The sequence below is a fragment of the Pezoporus occidentalis genome, unplaced genomic scaffold, assembly GCF_034315485.1.
Source record: "Pezoporus occidentalis ecotype Australia unplaced genomic scaffold, CSIRO_AGI_Poc_V1 ctg75, whole genome shotgun sequence".
Taxonomy (NCBI): domain Eukaryota; kingdom Metazoa; phylum Chordata; class Aves; order Psittaciformes; family Psittacidae; genus Pezoporus; species Pezoporus occidentalis.
This window is the reverse complement of record NW_026916104.1, coordinates 1,221,701-1,242,837: the sequence shown is the minus strand read 5'-3', so window position 1 is coordinate 1,242,837 and position 21,137 is coordinate 1,221,701. Positions and strand designations below refer to the sequence as shown.

Genomic DNA, 21,137 nt, shown 5'->3' with positions numbered 1-21,137 from the left:
CCTCAAAGGATGGGTTTCTTCTGGAGAAAAGACTCCTTTCCGTTTCTGGCATGATGCTGTATTATGAGCCTAAAATAAGTAGTTTCCAATAGTCCTGTCTCTGTACTTGAAAATATTCAAGTTTTTCTATAAAGGTATTACAAATTTCTGTTACTCTTATTTTTTGTTACAGGAGCTAGAGTTAATGCCAAAGACAGCAAATGGTTGACTCCTCTACACAGGGCTGTGGCATCTTGTAGTGAGGTATGCTTGGGGTTTATGACTGCTTTGTGTTTTTAAGACATCTCAAATTAACTTCTGTTCATTGTTTAGTTATTACAAAGTGAAACTACTCCAGATGTTTGGAATTGCAGAATTTTTTTGCAAGACTGGTTTTCCTGTTGAGGTCCTCTGTGTGTGTATATACACACAGACATATATATATGTGTGTGTATATATATAACGTGTCTGAGATGAAGGAAAGGGGGAAAACTCTACCCTTCCAGTTCTCAGCTTTGCTCTCTACCATTTCCCTAGCAGAGGGTTCTGCATGAAGTATTCTGGTGTCCAATTTACTTCTCCTAAGGTAACTCAAGTTGTTTAGCATGAAAGTAGAGATTAAAATCTAGTACAGCTTTTATAGCATAATTTTGCATTTCTTCATTTTTTACATACTTGTCTCTTCAGACATTGAAGAAATAGTTCTGTAAGGTCTGCAAACATCTTCAAAAAAAAAGTGATTAATAAGTACTGATAGTTTTGAGAATCACCCTAAAATCTGTAAATTAAATATGTAGAAAGTTTTTTGAAGTCTACCAATCACACAGTTGGGAGAATATAGTAATGTAAAAAATGCCTCTGTTGTTGTTCCTCTGTTGGTGATGTCCTAATAAAAATTTTAAATGCCTGTAGAAGATAAAAACAGAGAAATGCTGTGCTTGTTATGTGGAAGAGTTTATGCAAAATTGTCTCCTTAGAGATATTGAGTCAAATCAATGCTTGTTTCAGTATGTATCAAAAATGTTTTTTTAAAGATTCTGTATAAATTTTTGTGTGAGAAGACAGATACTTTTGACAAGCATTGAACTTAAGTATTTCATCCACCAACTATCTTAGCAAGTCTCGCTTCAGTTTTTACTTTTGAATTTCCTGGATAAACTGCAGTATTTTGTCGCTAGCATGAATAGCTAAGTTTTGTGGAGATTGTGTTATTCAAAACAGTGTTTGAAAAAGAATCTTCAAGGGCGCCTTATTCCCAAGTGCTGTTTGTTGTTCTTGATGTATTTTTAGGCTGCTCCTTTGGGAGCTGACCAAAGCATCAAACGCTTCATTCTTCAGAGCTGAGGGACAATAAAAGCTCCTTTTGTCAGTACTGCTTGCAGAGGGGAGTGCTGCAGACAAACTGGACCTAAATTGTAACTCCAAGAACTCCAGCCGTGGTTGTATTTTTTTAAATTGTAGAATATTTTAAACAAAATGCTAATCAAACGTGTAAACCAATCAGACTGTTTACCGAAAAGGCAGTGATAGGTGCTTAGGTGCTTGTCAGAATTCTCTGTTTGTAAACACAGTAGGTCGTAGAAGCCCACATATGTGGTTGATATATGTAGACACTGTTTTCCAGCTGGCAAACATGTATGGGGTTTGGGCATTAGATGAAAAAAGCTGTAATGAAAAAACTCTTGATTATTATTTCAGTAAAACAACTGGACTTACTCTTGAAGCAAAGACAGCTGCAATTAAACAAGGACATTGAAACATGCAAAATTGCTGGAATTATGGATTTGGCTATCAACTGCGCAAGTTGAAGCAACTCCATGTGAATCCTGCCGTACAGCAGGCATCTATATTTGTATGCCTGGTGTACTTTCTGGAGTGGTACAATATACCTAGCTATTGTACCAGAGTGTAATTCAAAATTTCCAGTAACTACTTGCGGTAATGCTTTAAGTTCAAAGTGCCAGCTGTTTATTTGTATGCCAAGTGTTTGAGCTGGAAGGTCACTGAAAGCAGTTAGTGAATTGCGGTAAGGTGGCCGAGTTGATGCAGAATGCAGTATTCATCATCATGTTGATATCACCAACAGGTTGTTTTTTTTAATGCATGCCAATTGTGTGCACATATTTTAATGTTATTTGTTTATCTTGCTGTAAGAATTAGTCTTATTTGTCAAATTCTCACAGCTTGTACTTGTAACAAAAGGAAATCGGTAATCTTTGTGAGATGGAATTGAGTTCAACATCAGAAACGGTTTGCAAGAGTTTTGCAACAGTGTATGTTGAAACTTTTTGTGACCATGCTCTGTTTTATCTGAGGTTTTCTAAATGTGCATGTAGTAAGCTGTTCTTCTCTTTGCCATTTCTGGACTTTAACAGTTCAAAATTTTTGCTTGGCAAATTGATCAAAATGCATTGTAAGTTCATAGTACTTCACTAATCCTTAGCAATGGAAGAAATCCTAAGGAGGTTTATTCAGCTTTGAAAATAAGTTGTGATGACAAAACAGTTTACCAGCCACCTTAAGGAACTGGGTAAAAGACCTGGAAATGGTTGATTCAGTTGAACCCTGTAGGGATTGTATTGCTTATGTTTTTGAGAACATGCCCAGATCTGGATTTATGGTAAAGTACAAATCCCAAAGCATAAGATGATGTTCACAGAAGAACAAAGTGGAAATCATTCTGTTCCATTATACTGTCCTTGATTCAAGGCAGGCATTTCAAATTACTCAGTGGCTTCTCTTTTTGTAAATGCTTTCAGGATGCTGTTCAGGTGTTGTTAAAGCATTCAGCAGATGTCAATGCTCGTGATAAAAACTGGCAGACACCCTTACATATAGCAGCTGCAAACAAAGCTGTGAAATGTGCTGAAGCTTTGGTGCCTCTCCTAAGCAATGTAAATCTGTCTGATCGAGCAGGTAGAACAGCATTGCATCATGCAGCCTTCAGTGGACATGTTGAGGTAAGAGTTATTCTTCTTAGCTTTTTTCTCACTTGTCATTGTGTCGCTCATATTTCTGATGTTTAGTTTCTCAGTTTAAAATCATGCTTTCCCACATCCCTTTGAAATACCCCAGCCCCTATTTTGTATTTGAATTTCTTTTGTATGCAAGTGTATACAGAATGGTTGTGAAAAATACTTGTTACATAATTTAGTTGGAAGGTTATTGCAGCATTTACCTTTCTTAAGACGGAAGCAGATTTTCCCGTTAAGTGGAGTTAAACTAATAATAGATAAATTTTAAACAGGAAAAAAAGATATTTTTCTCTCCAGTAGATAGTGAACATATTGTATGTGTTTTCACTGCAATATGGAGGAAATGCCTGTAATAAGCTCTAACTCACTAGTTTTCAAGCCCTGAAAAATCACTGCTGAGAAATTCCCATTGTAATTGTGTATAGGTGGTTGGAGACAAGTTGGCAATAGGCTTGCTTTTAGAGATTAACTTTAGTGAATTCCTTGGTAATAGCCTGCCAGAAGATTTCAAAGATTCCACAAATTTGCCATATTTAACTGGGAAGTGTTTCTGTTGAGAAGTTGTCTTCCTCAAGGTCGCTTCATTAGTGCTGCCAAGGTGGGCAGACAGCTTTTTCAAGCTTATGGAATACTCAAAAAATAGTACAATAAAATCCTTTGAAAATGCATGTATTTGTTTTTCTCCTATGATTTTCTCTGTCTAAATTAAGCAGAGTTTTACATTATGAATAAAGGATTGCTTTTCTTTCTATCTCAGATGATCAGCTTACTGTTATCTAGAGGGGCCAATATTAATGCATTTGACAAGAAAGACAGACGAGCCATCCATTGGGCAGCATATATGGGTATGTATATGTTTCAGTTGATTACTGTTGTGGTAGTAAAAAAAATAACGTGTATTTAATGGGTTTACATATTTCTGTGTAAATGACAGGTGAAAACTTTTGCAATAATGTCAAATAGAGAGTAAGCAATGAATAAAAGGAGCCCCTGAAACAAGTTCATTACATCAACCTTTGGGATTGTATTTTAAAAGAAGAGTATTTCATCTCTAAAACTGCAAATTCTTGCCTTGCTATTCTTATTCTAGGAGTGGATAATTCCTAGAATGGTATTGATTGGCAGTACTGTCAAAGTAATGCACTTAATTGCCTTTTACCAGACTTCCATTTTATTAAGTGGTAGGAATCGTTTTCTTCAGCATAGCTATAATGAACAGTAGAGTTTTTTAGCTCGAGCTTCATTTAAAATATGAGCAATATGAACCATTGGAAGGTGAATTATAGAAAATGCATATTGAGAGTCCTAGGCTGACACTGATAAAGAGTTCTTAACTTTGACTAATCATTTTGTTTCTAAGTAACTCACATGCAGCTTCAGATTGCACTTGTCATTGCAGAATATGTTGTACCTGTTCAGAAGACATAAAAACACAGTGCCTCTTTTAACTTCAAGAGAATGTCTAAAAATGGCCTTGAGCACGTGCGACGTGTGTCATATATGAGCAGTGAACAATTAAGTTTCAGTGTCAGTTTCAGGAAGAAGCCAGTAGAGATAATGCCATGGTCTTGATTGTCATTCCGTGTTTTAGCTTATCGCTTTGTAATTTTATCCAGCCAAGGGAGACGAATAAAAGCAGTAGCTTCAGTGCTGTATGAATCTGAGTGCCTGGGAATTTTTTTGAAGATGAAATGGGCAAACAGGACTTCATTATCTGTAATTTTTTGTTCCTGTTACATTTTGATATACCCTTCGTGCAGTTTGGTATTAATGCTCTTTGTTATGAACCAGAGAATTACTTACAAATAGGCATAATGCTGTGCAATGTGTATATGTGTGGGGTGGCTCTTAAAAACAGACTTAAGGTTACTGCTTAACTCATCCATTATTCTGTGGCACTGAATAACATGTAACTGCTTTGGAGTTGTTACATTTATTCAAGCAATATTTCCCAGTCTTGCCAGGAAAGAGCAAATGGAAGCAGTAACTTAAAAGTGGAAATACAATTTTAAACTTAAATACTGAGCAAAACAAACAAGCAGCAGCATGTGGGGCAGTACTTACTTAAATACAGTTGCCAAATACCTTACCCTGAGTTTTGAGGGTTGATAATGAGTTGCTCATTGTATGAAATGTACTTTGGTCTGAGGACTGAGAATTTGGCTTTTGTAAATGCAAACCCATACATTTACAAAATTGGGCTTGTATGTAAGACCTCAGTGGTGATCTTCTCACACCAAAGTGGAATTGCTAACTGCTGCCTTTGCACAACTGTGTTTCAGGCCAATTTCATGTTAGTCTTATGTCCCTGACAACACAGGTCTGAAATAACCTGATAGCAATGTAAAATAAAGCTGTGAAATCCATGTGTGAAATGCTAAGAGCAACAGAATGCTGTTGAGCTGTCTTAAAAGGAAAAGTCTTGGATGTGCCAGTGAATTATGAAGTGATGTCACAGCATTACCATTCTAACTTACAATTGTATGATACTGCATCTCAAGTACTAATACCAGTACCTGAAACTAAGAAGTTAAAGAGCAATCTTCATTACTGGTTGAAGGTTTGTTGTGATATTTTATGTTAGTATTTTCTAATCTACTTTCAAATGCAAAGCAGTGTCTGTGACAGGCTGTCCAGCCACCTTACTCAAGGTGATTATGCAGATGTTGTTGAATGAACTTGTGCATGAGATGGCAGAGATCTGATGAGTGTTAGTGAGAGAACAGAGATGTTTTCTGGCTTGTGCTTAACTAGAGGAGAGCAAAGTCTTCTGTTTTTCAGGCAAGCTACATTTTTCAAATTTTAGTCAATGCTGCTTCATAGGCTATTAACAGGAAACTCTGTTAAATTACATTTTTTCCACAGACTTCACTTATCTGATGTTTGTCAACCTAAATATTCTTGCAGACAAAAAGCTTTTGAAATTCTTCAAAAAAAGAAACAAAAAACCAAACCAACTGTGTCTCTGTCTCCCCCAGTTTAGAGCCATGTTACACTGCTCCCATTGTTTGAAGAAAGCCTTAAAGCTTTTCCGTCATATAAAACTGACCATGGAATAAAAAAGAAGTTAGGCTTTCCGTCACTACTATAAATAACTTCCTAGGGTTATATCCATTGTTTGCTTTCCTTCCTGCTTTTAACCCGGCTCCATTGCTGTCTTAGCTGCAATGCTGCGACTAAAATGGACTTTCATTCTTGTGTGTTAGCGTTGCCCTCATTAGTGTATCGGGATGTCTCCTCAGCGCTTCCCACTTCAAGTACCTTCATCTTCTGTTTGAGTGTCTTCTACTGATTGCTGCTTGCGTTTTCAATGCAGGTCAGGGTTTTTTTGTTTTGTTTTTTCTTCTCTCTGAAGTTTTTCAGTCACTCTTCTGTTCGGTGTCTCTAGTCCTTTCACTGCTTTCAGTATCTTCTGTAATTTTATCTCATATAGGGCTTGTTTTCATTCTTGTCCCCACTATATTTTGGTCAGAGATGGTTATCATGTTTACATGTCTCTTTCTCTGCTTTCCTACAATCTGAAGTAATGCAGAAGTGAAATACTTGCAGCACTTCACATTGCACTGGTGAACTCCATGTTTTTTATCAGTATAGCTGGATGAAATGTCATTTTGTATGTTGTTGGATATGCAGCATAAAATAGGTATTACGGTGACTGACTTTGTATTCCTTTGGGCAGACACTTGCTATTCAAACTTTTGCAAATTCTCTTAGTTACTGAGAAAGGAAGGACGTTTTTATAAAGCACTTAAACTGAAGGCTGGTTTTGATACTTCTTACTTACATGTCTAGACCAGATAAGCAGTAAAGTATTCAGTGTGGTCCCCACCCCTTTTCTGACTAAGGTGTCACTTGAAAGGTAAAACAAATAATCCCACATCTGTCTGTATGCATCAGTTACAAAGGTAAAGCACTAAATGTATTGTGGTCTATTTAACTCATGTGTGCTCCTTTATTCTGCAGATGTTTTCATGATTGTGTGTTTTCAATGATTGCCCTGTTTGGCAGTTAAATTGACAACTGAGCAAGAATGATTTATTTTAATTTTTTTTTGCTTACTCCATTTTTATGGTTTTTCTCTTAGCATGCAATGTCACAGCTGCCTGCAGACTAGTGGGGGAGCATGCAGGCAGGGTGAAGGGAATGCTCACTGCCCTTTGCAGAAGTGGTGCAGTGTTGGGGACCCTGGCCCAGCTCCAAAGCTGGAAAAGGGAGTGGCTGCCCACTGCTTCAGGGTGAGCTCCCTGCCCTCCTTTCCCTTTTCCACCCTCTTACCTGGAACTTTCCCCAGGTCATCCTTTCTCCACAATCCCACTCGAATCTTCCCATTCTCCCAGTGACTTAAGGGAATAGCTGGTGCTTTCAAAAGTTTCTCAGAGGTGTGAGTCAGTGGTGAAAATAAAGCTTTGCTAATTTCCGTATGATTTGGGTCCACATTTTAAAGGCTATGAAAGTAAAGGAAGTTGGATTGGGAGTATGTGTATATTTTTATTTAAACATAGAATATTTTCATATTGTGTTACTGTTTCAAAGTCTATGCTGAAGTTCTTAAAAACCTTAATGGGAGTGTTTGCAGTTGAGATGAAGGTGGAAGAGTGGCAGCCACATTCTCTCTTAAGCTGTTAACAGAAATTTGCAGTAAATGTTTAATAACTACAAAGTTATTTCACCTCCCTACTTTTCAAGTCTTAAAAAAATCCTGTGTAAGCAGAAGACAAGATCTTATTGGTTTAATATACAAGATTATTTTTGTAGTAGAAATACTATGATTATTGGAGGTGGTATATTGAAATATTTTTTATGCTGCTTTTATAGATCACGATACAATTAGAATACAAGAACAATTCTTTCTTTTCCGGATTAGGTCCAAGTGAATAATGTCTTGTTCATTTTATAACAGTTGTATAATTTTCAAGTTTGTAAAGTTGTGCTGTCTAATACAAAATGCAGCTTCATTCTTTTTATCTTTATTCTTTTAGGTCATATTGAAGTTGTGAAATTACTTGTGGCACATGGAGCTGAAGTGACATGCAAAGACAAGAAATCATATACACCCTTACATGCTGCAGCATCTAGTGGGATGATAAGTGTAGTCAAATATCTTCTAGATCTTGGAGTCGATGTAAGGAAGAATAAAATGAAGTGATACTTTTTTCTATTGTTGTTGTTGGAAATGCTCTTGTTAGTATTGTAGCACACATATGATGTAATCAAATTAGTATTTCCAAAGTTCTTTATTCACATGGGGTGGTTTTTTTTTTGTTATAAAACCTCATTCGCCCAAGGAATTTAAGAACCTTACAATTTTTGCACAATTATATGGACATAAATTTGTCTATAGTAGTTTTTTTTGTTTGTTTGGTATGTCTTACTCTAAGTTCATTGTATCGGAACTCAGGAATTCTGTTCCTAACTTTGTAATGCAATCATCTTTAAACTGCAGGAAATTAACTCTATTGCTTCAGTTACTTGTAGAATATAGACATTACTGACTTTCTTACACCACATAAGTTTTGGGTAATAAAAAAAACTGTGAGAAACTTGCATACCACAATAAGGTAGGCCAAATTAATATTGAAATTCAAACTGAATTAAAAGGCTCTATGGTACAATACCTGCATGTAGAAAGTATGTTAACAACAGACTGTGAAACTGTAAGAAATCTACATGGTGAATTACATTTTAGCCTTACAAGGCTGGAGGGTGCTGCCAGAGTTCTATCTTGAGAAGTAGATCAGAATTATCATGTTGTGCTTAACAACAACTTACACTTCAGTACACTTTGCCCCTGCCCTTCAATCTCTGTTCTTAATGGAAGCCTGCAAATGCTGTTGAAAACTGATAGAGCTCTGTGCTGTGCTTAGTTTGTGGTGTCTGTCCAATTGCCACTGCTGGCTTTGTTTCCATGTGTGTGTTCTGTAAGGTTGCATACTACATACAGGAAACTGGTGTGAAGACAATTGCAGGAGGTTGGCTCACTTATAAAGTAATTGTACTCTTCCCCAGTGTGCACTTCTCAGTCAAACTACTACATCCAGAACTTGTTTTTAATTTCTGGTGTTGAAGATTTCCAAAACATAATGAAAAATATATTCGTAACATGAGATTTTTCTTTGTCGTAACTAAATGCTGCGCCAATACAGGTTTTTGCCTAATAACTAACCTTGGGTTTTTGGTTTGCTTTGTTTCTCTGGTAGATGAACGAACCAAATGCCTATGGAAATACACCTCTCCATGTAGCTTGCTACAATGGGCAAGATGTTGTAGTGAATGAACTCATAGACTGTGGTGCTAATGTAAATCAGATGAATGAGAAGGGTTTTACACCTCTGCACTTTGCTGCTGCATCAACACATGGAGCGTTGTGTTTAGAGCTTTTGGTCTGTAACGGAGCAGATGTAAATATGAAGGTAGGTGAATCCAAAGCCATCCATTCACTCTTGAAGTTGCAGTTTGTCTTTGAGAGGTAACTTTTCAAAATCACTGTTATGATAGTGTTTAGAAATTTCCACTGATTGATGGAGTACTTCTGTGAGAAGTGCTGTAGAAAAAGTGAGCCAGTATGTTGTTTCAAGGAGCTTGATCTGAACCTGAAAACCTTGATGGCATGTAGTAAGTAAGTAGCCCAGAAAGGTAAAGAAGAAAGATAGCAATACTTTCTGGTCAGTCTTGGTTATACTAAATGTTAGAATTCCACATACTTATCTTTCCCAGTCTATGAGAAAGAGCAAATCATGTGGAAAAATGCAAAAGAACATGATTTTCTTAAAAATAAGCCACATTAAAAAAAAAATCAAGGCTATTCCAGAGGAACGTGTATGAGAGTCTAATTGCTGGAGCGTTTGAAGAGCTGATAATGCAAGATCCTAAAATCTAGTTAATAAGGGAGAGGCATGACAGGTGTATTACAAAGATAGGCCAAAGTCCTAAACATCTGGGTTTTTTTTATTATGCCAACAGAACTTTGTGAGCAGAGTCAATGTATGCTTTACATCTCTGCTTGGTCACAAGTCTTTGGTTGCAGAATATTTCTTAGAATCAGTCTTAGTGTGGGATGAATTTCTAATCCACATACCTATAAAAGCAAACCAGAATCTGTATCTTCTGTTATGTTCTCTAGTGTGTAGGGTAAGATCTTGAGATGTGAGAGAGGAGGTCCTGTTTTGTATTAAGTTGATTTTTACTCCAGTAATAAAAATTTAACTATATTCAGAAATACTCAGTGATAGTGTCTGGTGTCTTGAGAGGTTTCAGGCTCTGGAGTAAGTGGGAAATGGGTACATGGCATGAAGAGTCCAGGTATTCCTTTTATAATTCTGTTGCCCACATGCAGTAGGAAGAGAATAATTTATCCTTTAGTTTCTGAAATAAATAAGTCTGTTCAGTAATTAGGCCTGAATTTCAGCACAATCCATATAAGAGGTGAATATTAGAATAGCTAATCTTTCTGTTAAAAATCACAGGGTGTGTGGCTCACTCCATATAAGATATTCACACTGATAACTGATTCTCAGTTAACTAATTCTAAAATACAATTTTGTACTTATTGTTAGTTCAAAATCAGTAGCTCATTGAAAATTTGGGAGTGATTTTAAAAGGACATATTTAATGTGGAAAAAAACATTAGATGTATGTTACTGCTCACTTCTATTTAAGCATTCAGCTCATTTAATGAAAACATTCTAAAATTCAGTTGTGGAAAAATTCGCCACCAAAGTGCCCTGGAGAAATAAAGAGCTGTGCTATAGGGTTTATTGTCAGCTTGTCCTAAAATACACAGGTCACAGTCCATTTATTTTTGTTGCACGCTTTCTGCTCTGTATAATGTCCCAGACTGGATACAGAATCATAGAATCAACTAGGTTGAAAAAGACCTTTAAGATCAAGTCCAGTCATTACTCCATGACTGCCAAGCCAACCCCTAAACCATGTCACTGAGGGCAAACTGATCTCCCCTTGAGATCTTACCTCATGGCTGCCTCATAATCTCCACTCACAGCCACCCCTCATCTGCTCCCCATAGTGGCCCACAATGTATAGGTACCACCCCTACCCCTCATGGCCACCCCTCATATCCCCTCAAGATCTCCCTTCATGGTCAACCCTCACACCCCGTGGCTACTTGTGCTCTCCCCCAGTGATCTCCTCTCATAATCTTCCCTCATTACCGCCCCTCACCCCTCAATGCCACCCCTGCTCTCTCCTCAAGATCTCCCCTCGCCCTTCATGGCCATCCTTCCTCTCCCCTCATGGTCTTCCCCCACAGCTGCCTCTTGTCTCTTTTCACAGTCTCCCCTCATGCCCACACCTCATGGCCATCCTTCATCTCCCCTTATGATCTCCCCTCATGGCTGCCCCTTCTCTTCCTTCACAATCTCCCCTCATGGCCACCCCTTATCTTCCTTCACAATCTCCCCTCATGGCCACCCCTTCTCTCCCCGCACAATCTTCCCTTACTCCTCATGGCCACCCCTTCTCTCCCTTCACAATCCCCCCTCATGGCCACCCCTTCTCTCCCCTCACGATCTTCCCTTACTCCTCATGGCCACCCCTTCTCTCCCCTCACGATCTTCCCTTATTGCTCATGGCCACCCCTTCTCTCCCCTCAATGATCTTCCCTTACTCCTCATGGCCACCCCTTCTCTCCCTTCACAATCTCCCCTCATGGCCACCCCTTCTCTCCCCTCACGATCTTCCCTTACTCCTCATGGCCACCCCTTCTCTCCCTTCACAATCTCCCCTTATGGCCACCCCTGCTCTCCTCTCATGATCTTCCCTCATGGCCCCCCCTTGTCTCTCCTCATGATCTTTCTGCATGGCGGCCTCCCTCTGCCCCCTCCCTCAGATGGAGGTACAGGCTGTGATCACCTGGCCCCCAAGCTGGAGGTGTTTCTTCCTGTGAGCTTCGAACAGCTGTGCTTCAATTGCTCTTTGCACATCTGAATGTTACAAGAATTTTCAGTTTCAAAAGCCGTCCCCTTTCTTGGCAATAAAGAAGAAATAGGAACACTTGCGCAGCTTGTTCTGTACGTTGTTCGTTATGTTACACCAATGTATCGCAAGGTTTCTCTTCTCCTTCATGAGAACAGCAGGCAACACTCCAGGCCTGGGGAAGAGTGATTGGAAAGCTGCTCAGCGGAAAAGGTCCTGGGGGTGCTGATTAATGGGCAGCTGAACATGAGCCAGCTTGTGCCCAGGCAGCCAAGGCCTGCATCAGCAGTACTGCGGCAGCAGGATGAGGGCAGTGATCATCCCCCTGTACTGAGCACTGGTGAGGCTGCGCCTCAAACCCTGTGTTCAGTTCTGGGCCTCTCACTGCAAGAAAGACATTGAGGTGACGGAGCAGGGCCAGAGAAGGGCAACAAAGATGGTGAAGGGCCTGGAGCACAGGTGTGATGGGGAACGGCTGAGGGGACTGTGGGTGTTTAGCCTGGAGAAGAGAGGGCTCAGGGGGGATCTTAACCGTTCTCAACAGCTACCTGAAAGAAGGATGGAGCCAGGACGTGGCTGGTCTCTGCTCCCAAGAAACAAGTGATAGGACAAGAGGAAATGGCCTCAAGCCATAATTATATATGTATGTTACTTACACAGATAAGAACAAAAGTGTAATATTTCCAAGTAAAGGATTACTGTTTGCCTGTGTACTGGGTTGCAAGGGTTCAAGACATTGTACATATTTCTGATGTAGAAGTGGGGAGGACTTCATCTTAGAAAGATGTACAGCAAGTAACAATGGTTTTTCTGGCTGTTCATGTTCAAATACACCTTAATTGTAGGTTAGGAATGAAAACCAAAAACTTCCAAGATTCTATTAGGATAATAGAACACCGATAAAATCACTATAATCTTTTATGTTTGAACTTAAAATAAGAATCTTATGTATAGTATGCACTGTAGTTACTGACTCAGTCTAGTCAGAACACAAATTAACCTTAGAAATTGTGTGAAGAATGGCTAATATCTTCAAAGTGACTGGCAAATTTCCCAAATTCTTTGAAGTTTGTAATGTGGGTGTATTTTTATTTGGAGGTGACAAAAGGTGTTTTAACATCAGAGAGATGCATTGCTGCTTTCTGTTCCATTCAGTTTGAAGTTACGTTATTCAAAGTATAGATTTGTCAGTTTGTGTAATGCTGAAGAAATTGTTGGAAGATCTAGTATGGGTAAACCCAGGCTTTCTCTTAAGCTTACTCTCAGGTGACAGAATCAAGTAGTGTCATGTAGGGATTTTAAGCAATTACAGCTTGAAAACAGCATTTATTCCATGTTTCTGCACCAACGTGTGTCTCCATTGTAATTCTTTTATGAGCGTTTCTGTAGATTTATACCAGTATGGCTGCGTTTGGCCTATGAATTTGGTTTTTATGAACAGCCTTACTTTGTATATGAAAACTTACCACTTGCACAGTTGAAAAGTGCAAGAACTGAGGCAAACTAAAACTGTTTCCAAGTCAACTTCTGCTTCCTTGGAAGGGCTTTTAAGGATAAATCTTGGATTTAATCAGAAAAACAATCCCTAAAAATAGAAAGGGGAAATTGAATTAGAATATGTTGTATAGCTAAGAATAATTGTAGGTTTAAAATGGGATGCTTTTAGAGCATTCTCACTAAGTATTTATTGAAACCAAATCTTTTCAGTTTACAGATACTAAGGCTGAAGTTCAAAGTAGTTCTTAAAATCATTGAAAGATTTATTTTCCATCATAAATATGTTGCTTGTGTGATTTGATGCAGTAGTTCCCTCCATTGTGCAACTGTTTTTGTGGGTTTTAGAGGTAACAGAGTAGGGAATGGATAATAATTTAGGTGTAGACTAGACAGTACTATTAGAGCACTTTCTGCTGTGAATGACGTAGTTGGGGGAGAGCAAAAGGGAAACATCTGCCATCTTACCCTTGATGGCAGATGGATGGTGTTTGTGCATATCCGTGGATGGGGGCCTCATCTCAAGAAGGGAATATGTATCAAAAGATAATGGAACAATAGAAATATATTATATGCTTTTTATCACCTCTGTAGACAGAGGACATAATTTCATACTTGGTTTTGAAGTCTTGTCAGTGTCCATGTAGTGCTGTAGAACAGTGTATCCTGTTAAGTACTGCTCATTACTGCAGCACTCTCTCCTCACTGTTCAGGATTTCCATGCATGGAAGAGCACGTTGAAATGAGTTCGTAATGGGACAGTATTAATTATTTTATGGGCCCCTTTGCTGCTTGAAAATTCAGTGACCTAAATAGAAAAAAGTATTTTACTTCCTTTGGTGATAATAGAACATAAGAATTGTTGCCAGGGGGAGATTTCACTTGGAGGAAAGCTGTGACATGATAGACCCACATTTCCCTTTGAACCTCTGTAAAGCTCAGTAGTGTGAGTACAGTTAATATCCAGGTAATCACTTGATAAAACACCTTGTCCTGTGTGTTAATTTTTTCTAACAGCAATTACCGTTCTAAGCAAATTTTGTATGATCCTAAGTGTTTTGTGGATATGTTTTCTCTAGTGGTAGAGGAGACTTAGGTGATCTCTTTCCTATTACTGCACTTAATTGAGTTTCAGTGAAGACAACGGGAGTTATCATTAGCCCATGGCTATTCTGTCATGTGCTCTGATTCTATCTGATCTCATAAATCAGACTTAGTAGTTAATGTAATATTTAGGTAGACCATACAGGCATAAAAAAATAAGAACTTGAACGTAGTTCTGAAGATACCTCCTTGCTTATGCCGTCCAGCCTTCTGATGTCTCAGGAAATGTTGCTTTGTTCAGTAAATAGAGCCTTCCCGTTTCTTGCTTGAAGAACTCTGGCTACTGGATCTGATTCTGTGTATCCTTCCATAGTGAAGTCTGAGAACAGAATTCTGAATGCAATCCTATGCCTAGCAGTTTAGTTTCAACAGGGAAATTATCACCGTATAATTTTATGCCTGTTCTATGTTTATACATTGATAGACAGTTGTGTGTTATGTTATTCCTTGGTAGTAAAGGAACTGGAGACTGTTAGACTAGAAAGAGGCACTGTGGATAATCAAACCCAATGTCTTAGAAATCTACGTTAAGTGCATTTGTAAGTAAGTTTGAGTGAAGTGAATCTAAAAATCCATTACTGATTGTACTGTGGTTTTAATTTACAACTAGAAAACTATTTTTTGGCTTATTTTGCTGTCCTTTGCAAGGTCTTACTCAAGTTGTATTGCAAGGGTTCTCACTTGACTGCCACACTCCTTAGTTTCTAATACTGTTATTTTTATGTCCTTCTAAGCTACTTTATTAATGTGCTACTTTATTAATGACAGATACTTTATTAATGAGATTAATGACATAACTACTTTCTTCTGCTCTATCTTACTCTTCATCGGCCTTCCTTTGAGATACAGGTTTAGCATATCTGAGCCAGTGAGATTGCAGGCTGCTTTATCTGAGCTCTTAATTTCTTCTGTCTATAATTACTTCGCTAATTTATTTCCTTACTTTCTTAGAGTTTTCCCTTTTAAAGTTCAGAACATGAGTCACCCAAGCCACTTTTAGTCACTCACTCTAACTGAGCATATATGATTATTTTCCTTTTAATTAATCTTTCATCTTAAAGGAGAAAAGTAAGGGAAAGAGATGCCAGATTTGTAAAAAAAAAAAAAAAGGCTTCAAAGGAGGGGAAAAAATTTGACACAGAGAATATTAATGGTTGGATAAGGAGGGCAGAACTAAACCGTGGGGAGAAAGATGAAAAGTAGACATAAGAAGAGAATTCTCTTTGTAAGAAAATCGGAGCATTGAGATTGCTTGGGGAGGTTGTCACTTATGATGTGTTTATTTGGCCTTCAGTCCTCTGCTGATAGGAACTGGACTATTATTTTGTTTCTCAGGTGGATTTCAGCCCCATTTTCCGTGTTTCTTTGCATCTGCTGTGGATATGTGGACGTGTCTTTTGGTTTCCTTATGGTCAAAGAAATCTGGTAGCTAAAACATCTGGAGATAACTTGGCTTTCATTATTAGGTGTTTTATTTCTTTCAGTCTAGGTCTGAGGATACAACTTTTCCCATAATTGCATTGTTCTAGGTGGTGTATGCAGTGGCACAACTGACAATTCCACATCCAACTCTGCCTAAAAGGGTCTCCAGTAAACTTTCACGAACACATCCATAGAAGCTTTGTCATTTGGTTCCAAAGGAAAAGTAAAGATGGGAAGACGCTTTTGCACATATCAACAATGTGTGATATATTAACGCATATGTTCATGTCATATTCTTCAAAGCCAACATTTAAAATTTTATGATGTGGCATCCGTGTACACCCAAGACTGCTTTTGTTTTTTGTGAGGGTCATGTTTGCGTTTTCCCATTACCTGTGATAAAGTGGGTGTAGGGGAAGTACTCCTCAGGTAATAATAACAAGGGGGAAAGAAAAATGGTTTCCTAAGTGCATTGTGATTGTGCTGTTAAAAATTGAAATTACCTTCTGCCTTACTGTTGGTCTATCTAAATGATATCTTTCCTGAATAAAATTACTTAAGTGCACATTTGATATATCTGTCAAATGTGTAGTACCAACTGTGGTTGAATAGTTCTACCCTAGGATTACTTGTGGTTTATGATAAATTGCTTACAAATATGATTTCACAGAAAATTCCATGAAACACATGATCTTTTTAATGTGATGTCTTCTAATGTGTAAACCTCTATAGTAAGTAAATACACCTATTTTCTAAAAAGAAACAATCACTGTTTTGTTTTAGACTTGGGCAGGAGCAGAATTGGATATAGGTTTGTTGCTAAAGTTGTGCGCTATCATCATCCTCTTGAGAGCAATTATCACAAAGGCATAACCGTGAGTGGGCAACACTGAGTTGTCACTCACAGCTAGAAGAGTGAGTAAGAGCAGCTTGCCATGTCATGCTGACTTGTCACTGCCAGTATGTCTTGCAGAAGTTTTGTGGCTATTACTAGCCATAAGTAAACATGGACATTTTCTTCTTTTCCAGAGTAAAGACGGGAAAACACCTTTGCACATGACAGCAATCCATGGTAGATTTTCCAGATCCCAAACCATCATTCAAAATGGTAAAAAGGGGGGGCTTATTATTACTAAATGCCACTGAAATCTGTATAGACTTTTAAATCCAAAGTACTCATTCATGGATAGTTGTTAATGCAAAACATCATCAGTGCTATGATTCTATTTTTGTGACAAAAGTATCTGTATGCCTACTTAGTAATTACTTTCTATTGTAGGAGCTGAAATAGACTGTGAAGATAAGAATGGAAATACTCCTTTGCACATAGCAGCTAGATATGGCCATGAGCTATTAATCAACACTCTGATTACAAGTGGTGCTGACACTGCAAAGTAGGTAACTTTACTGACATGAATGCAAGCTGATAGAATTTAGAAATGTATTTATTAGATTAACAAGACTAGTATGTTGTTTTTAATATCATCTTCAACTTGAAATAGGAAATACTTTGTGTGTTAGCCTGTACTGTGCTTTTAAGTAGCTACTCAGTACATTGGAATTTGTACAAAAGGAAAGAGAAATGGATTTTCCTCTAATGTGAAATAAAAGCTCTGAAAGTTTTAATAGGCTGTTGCACTGAGTTAATGCGTCCTGCTAGCTTAGAAGAAAGCGTTTAATATGTGAAATTTTCCTAAGGCTCGGTATTCTAATTAAGTGGTTTGCTGAACAAACCATGCATGTGCACTTTGGGACACAATTGTGTTTGTTTTATTTTAATTGTAATGAAACTGTGATACCTGATTATGGTGTATCTTAGGCGGGGTATACATGGAATGTTTCCTCTCCATTTGGCAGCATTAAGTGGATTTTCAGACTGCTGCAGAAAGCTTCTCTCATCAGGTAGGATACTCTTTTAAAATCTTATAGCTGCTTTGTACTATACTTTTTATTCCATAGAATAGCTTTTAATTAGGTCTTAATTTAGTAATAGATAAAAATATTTATAGTTTGTTGTGTCTGTGTGTTTTAAGTTGGGCATAGAGGTGTGATGACTGGTTCAGACCAGAATTGAACTTCAAGGACAGAGACTAATGTTCTTTTAAATGACTTCATGGAGCATCTTCCACTTCCATTCCTTGATATTTTTAGTTTAATACAGGTTAGTCTATTCCTGTACTTGATGCCTGGTAGTTTTGAAGACATTACATTAAAAAAACTTGATGCCTGGTAGTTTTGAAGACACTACATTAAAAAAACGTCACATTGGTGGTTTGTTGTTAGTTAAATCTAACCTGAACTTTGCTTTGTTTTCATTGTTTGATTCCTCCCTGAAGTTGTGAGAGTTGCAAGGTTATTACTTCCCTTGTTGTCTAGAGTCTGCAATGATGTGATTTCTGAGCTCTTAGAAGCACTGCACTTCTGAGAAAGTAGATGTGTCTGTGTGGAAACGTCAGGAACAGAAGAAGAAAAATAAACTAAATGGTTGTACATTAAACTGAAGGCACTTAATGTGTTTTGAAAAAAAGAAAAGTGGGGGGCACAGGGTTGGGGAGAAGGAAGAGTAAGCACTTTCTTCCCCAGCTTTATATTGTCTGCTAGGAAAGCCTGGGAGAAGAACTAAAGAAGTATAACTAAAACTACCACTGGTAAGGCTTTTTATTTCACTGCTCCATCATGGACAAACTTGCAAGGATTTGCTTCAGGGAAGAACTGTCCTGTAGTTTACAGTATTTCAATTGGATGTATTTGAAGTGAGGAATACTCTGGCTCTTTCTCCTTTCTGCACACGGTGCTGTGCTGGCTGTGCCCTTACTGAAGATTCAGTATGGCAAAGGAAGCCCTGTGAAAGACTTGCAAGTGGTTTCTGTGATTTTTACATGAGTTGAGCAAACTTACTGGAGGAGAAAGGGCTTAAAGAGTACATTCAGCCTTCAGACTGGAAAGACTTAGATTCTGCTAACAGCTTATTATTGCACGCTATTGGTGTGGTGATTGGTCTGCAGGCAGTGTGCTCTTTAGGTTTTGGGAGGAGGAGTCTCATTTATGTAAATCAAGAATCTCTGATTTTTAAATTCTGTAATATTCATGTGCAGACCTTAAATTAAAAAAAAAATAATAATTTAATAAATAAATAAATAAAACCCCAACAAACATCACTCTGCCCTGTCCCAGTACTGAATGACATTTAAGTAGTTAGTGGTGCTAGACAAGTAACCTAGGGATGTGGAAAGGCATCAAAGACTACTCTTCAAATCATAAATTGTTTGCTGTATATCACTGCCTTTTGAAATGGGAGGAGAACCGAGTAGCGCATACAAAGCCCACATCTGGGGGGATATAGAGTAGGAAAAGAGTCTTGAATAACACATCCTATGTTACTGATTACTTATCGTTGTTGAACAGTCCTTTAAAAAAAAAATAATTGCATTCCCAGGCAAAAGTACTAAAATTGGAGATTTAATGAGTAAGTTTTGTTACATAAAAGCAAGTATCTTAGGAGAATACAGTAGTTTTCTCAAACCAAAAATGTAGCTTTTCAACCTGACTGAAATAGCAATCTTCATGTCAAAATACATGGTTAGATATGGAATTGCAGAGTTAAATTTTGTGATCTTAAATTTGAAGTTATATAGTTCACACAGTTGGGGAAGAGAAGGCTACAGTGTTCTCTGAATGGTTTCTCTATAAGTAATTACTATTTACAGCCTTTGTTCCAGCTTAACAGAATTTTTTCTCTGGGACTAAAGAGCTAAACTCAAAGATGAAATGGAAGTAGCTTCTGGATTTAGTAATGCTGAAACTCCCCATTAAATAAATAAATAAATCTCAGTGTAACACTGACAAATTCTAGCATATTCTTAAATTTTCATAGTGCTTCATATATTTTATATTCAATACTAATTTACACAGAAATATTAGGAGGCAAATAGGATAATAAGGAATATAGTCTCTTGCCTCAGTGCAGCTACTTGTGTTTTATTTTAGCCCTTTTAGTTTTATTTGAATGCCTGTTTTTCAGAATACTGTGAATAGCAAGGATGTGTTGCAAATGAAGTAAATTTTCAGTGCATAAGTGCTTTTCTGCAAGGAGTTGTTAAGCTTGCTGAGCAAGCATTTCTCTTAAGGGTAGATGAGTACAGCTTTGTCAAAGGTGGTCTTACATAACCATTTTACAAAATACTGGATTTGTAGGTTTTGACATTGACACACCAGATGACTTTGGCAGGACTTGCCTTCATGCAGCTGCAGCTGGAGGGTATGTAAAAAAAGCATTCATGCTTTCATATTTAGCATTCTTCTTTTCAATTGCTGATCATTCCTGTTGTTTTTTTCTTATTTCCTCTCTGTGCTTTTCCTGCCCTCTTCTCTTGGAATTTATGTAAACTTTAAAATAATTTCAAGATGGAGTCTATCTACAAACAATATAATAAATATTCTGCTCAATAAGTAATTACTGGAGTGCAGTGTCCAAGCCTTACCTTAGGTTTATGCTTGAGGATTAATGGAATTTTTAGAATTTACAACATTCAAAGATGGCATGCCCAGCTAAGATCACTCTAGGGCATGAGGTGGAAAGCAGCAACTTTGGGAAATATGCTCTTACCAAATCCTTAAACAAAAGATCATTCTAACTAAATGAAAAGCCATAATTAAATTCCAGAGTTTAGGTGGCTGAAGTAGTCAGAACTACTTGCTCATCACTTGAGTTGTGATCCATATTGATTATTGTTATTGTATTGTAGGTTTTCTATAGCAGCTACTCAAAATTGCCTGGAAGAATTGGGTAATAAATTTCATGATACACTTTGTGGGACACAAGAACTCCATGATATTGCTATTTTCATTTTTCTGTTTCAATGTTGTTTAAGTAATACTGTTAAGTAATCATTCCAAGTCAAAAAGTACTTGATAGATAACACCCTTGTTGCAAATGATTATGGGTAAAATGCTATCTTTTCATATAAACCCACATAATTTGTGACACATTTGCTCATTCATCTCCAGTTTAGAAAAGTTATTAAGGTAGTGTTTAAACTATAAGAAGTATGGTACATGTATTATAATGACTGTATTGAATTGAAAACAAATTATACTAAAAAGTGAAATATTTATGTTGCAACTTCTATTTGGCCTTAACTGTATAGTGAAAACTTGTATCTGTGCTGGAATCCTGGTAGGCAAAAAGCATGTGATATGCAGGTATTATTATTTGTTTGCTTTAAAGAATTT

General features: G+C 37.6%; 1 protein-coding gene across 3 annotated transcripts in view; it reads left to right on the top strand.

The window, feature by feature from the left end:
- Positions 1-21,137, top strand: part of ANKRD28 (ankyrin repeat domain 28) — a 117,742-nt gene that overhangs the window by 72,889 nt on the left and 23,716 nt on the right. For all 3 annotated transcript variants that reach the window (XR_009961444.1, XM_062602045.1, XM_062602044.1), the window contains exons 4-12: positions 173-243; positions 2,739-2,939; positions 3,712-3,799; positions 7,934-8,076; positions 9,152-9,364; positions 16,935-17,013; positions 17,185-17,299; positions 17,725-17,807; positions 20,100-20,163. Coding sequence is in view for 2 of the 3 variants with exons in the window: in XM_062602045.1 (XP_062458029.1) it covers positions 173-243; positions 2,739-2,939; positions 3,712-3,799; positions 7,934-8,076; positions 9,152-9,364; positions 16,935-17,013; positions 17,185-17,299; positions 17,725-17,807; positions 20,100-20,163 (1,057 nt within the window). In the remaining variant the exon portion in view is untranslated. The remainder of the gene's footprint in view (positions 1-172; positions 244-2,738; positions 2,940-3,711; positions 3,800-7,933; positions 8,077-9,151; positions 9,365-16,934; positions 17,014-17,184; positions 17,300-17,724; positions 17,808-20,099; positions 20,164-21,137) is intronic.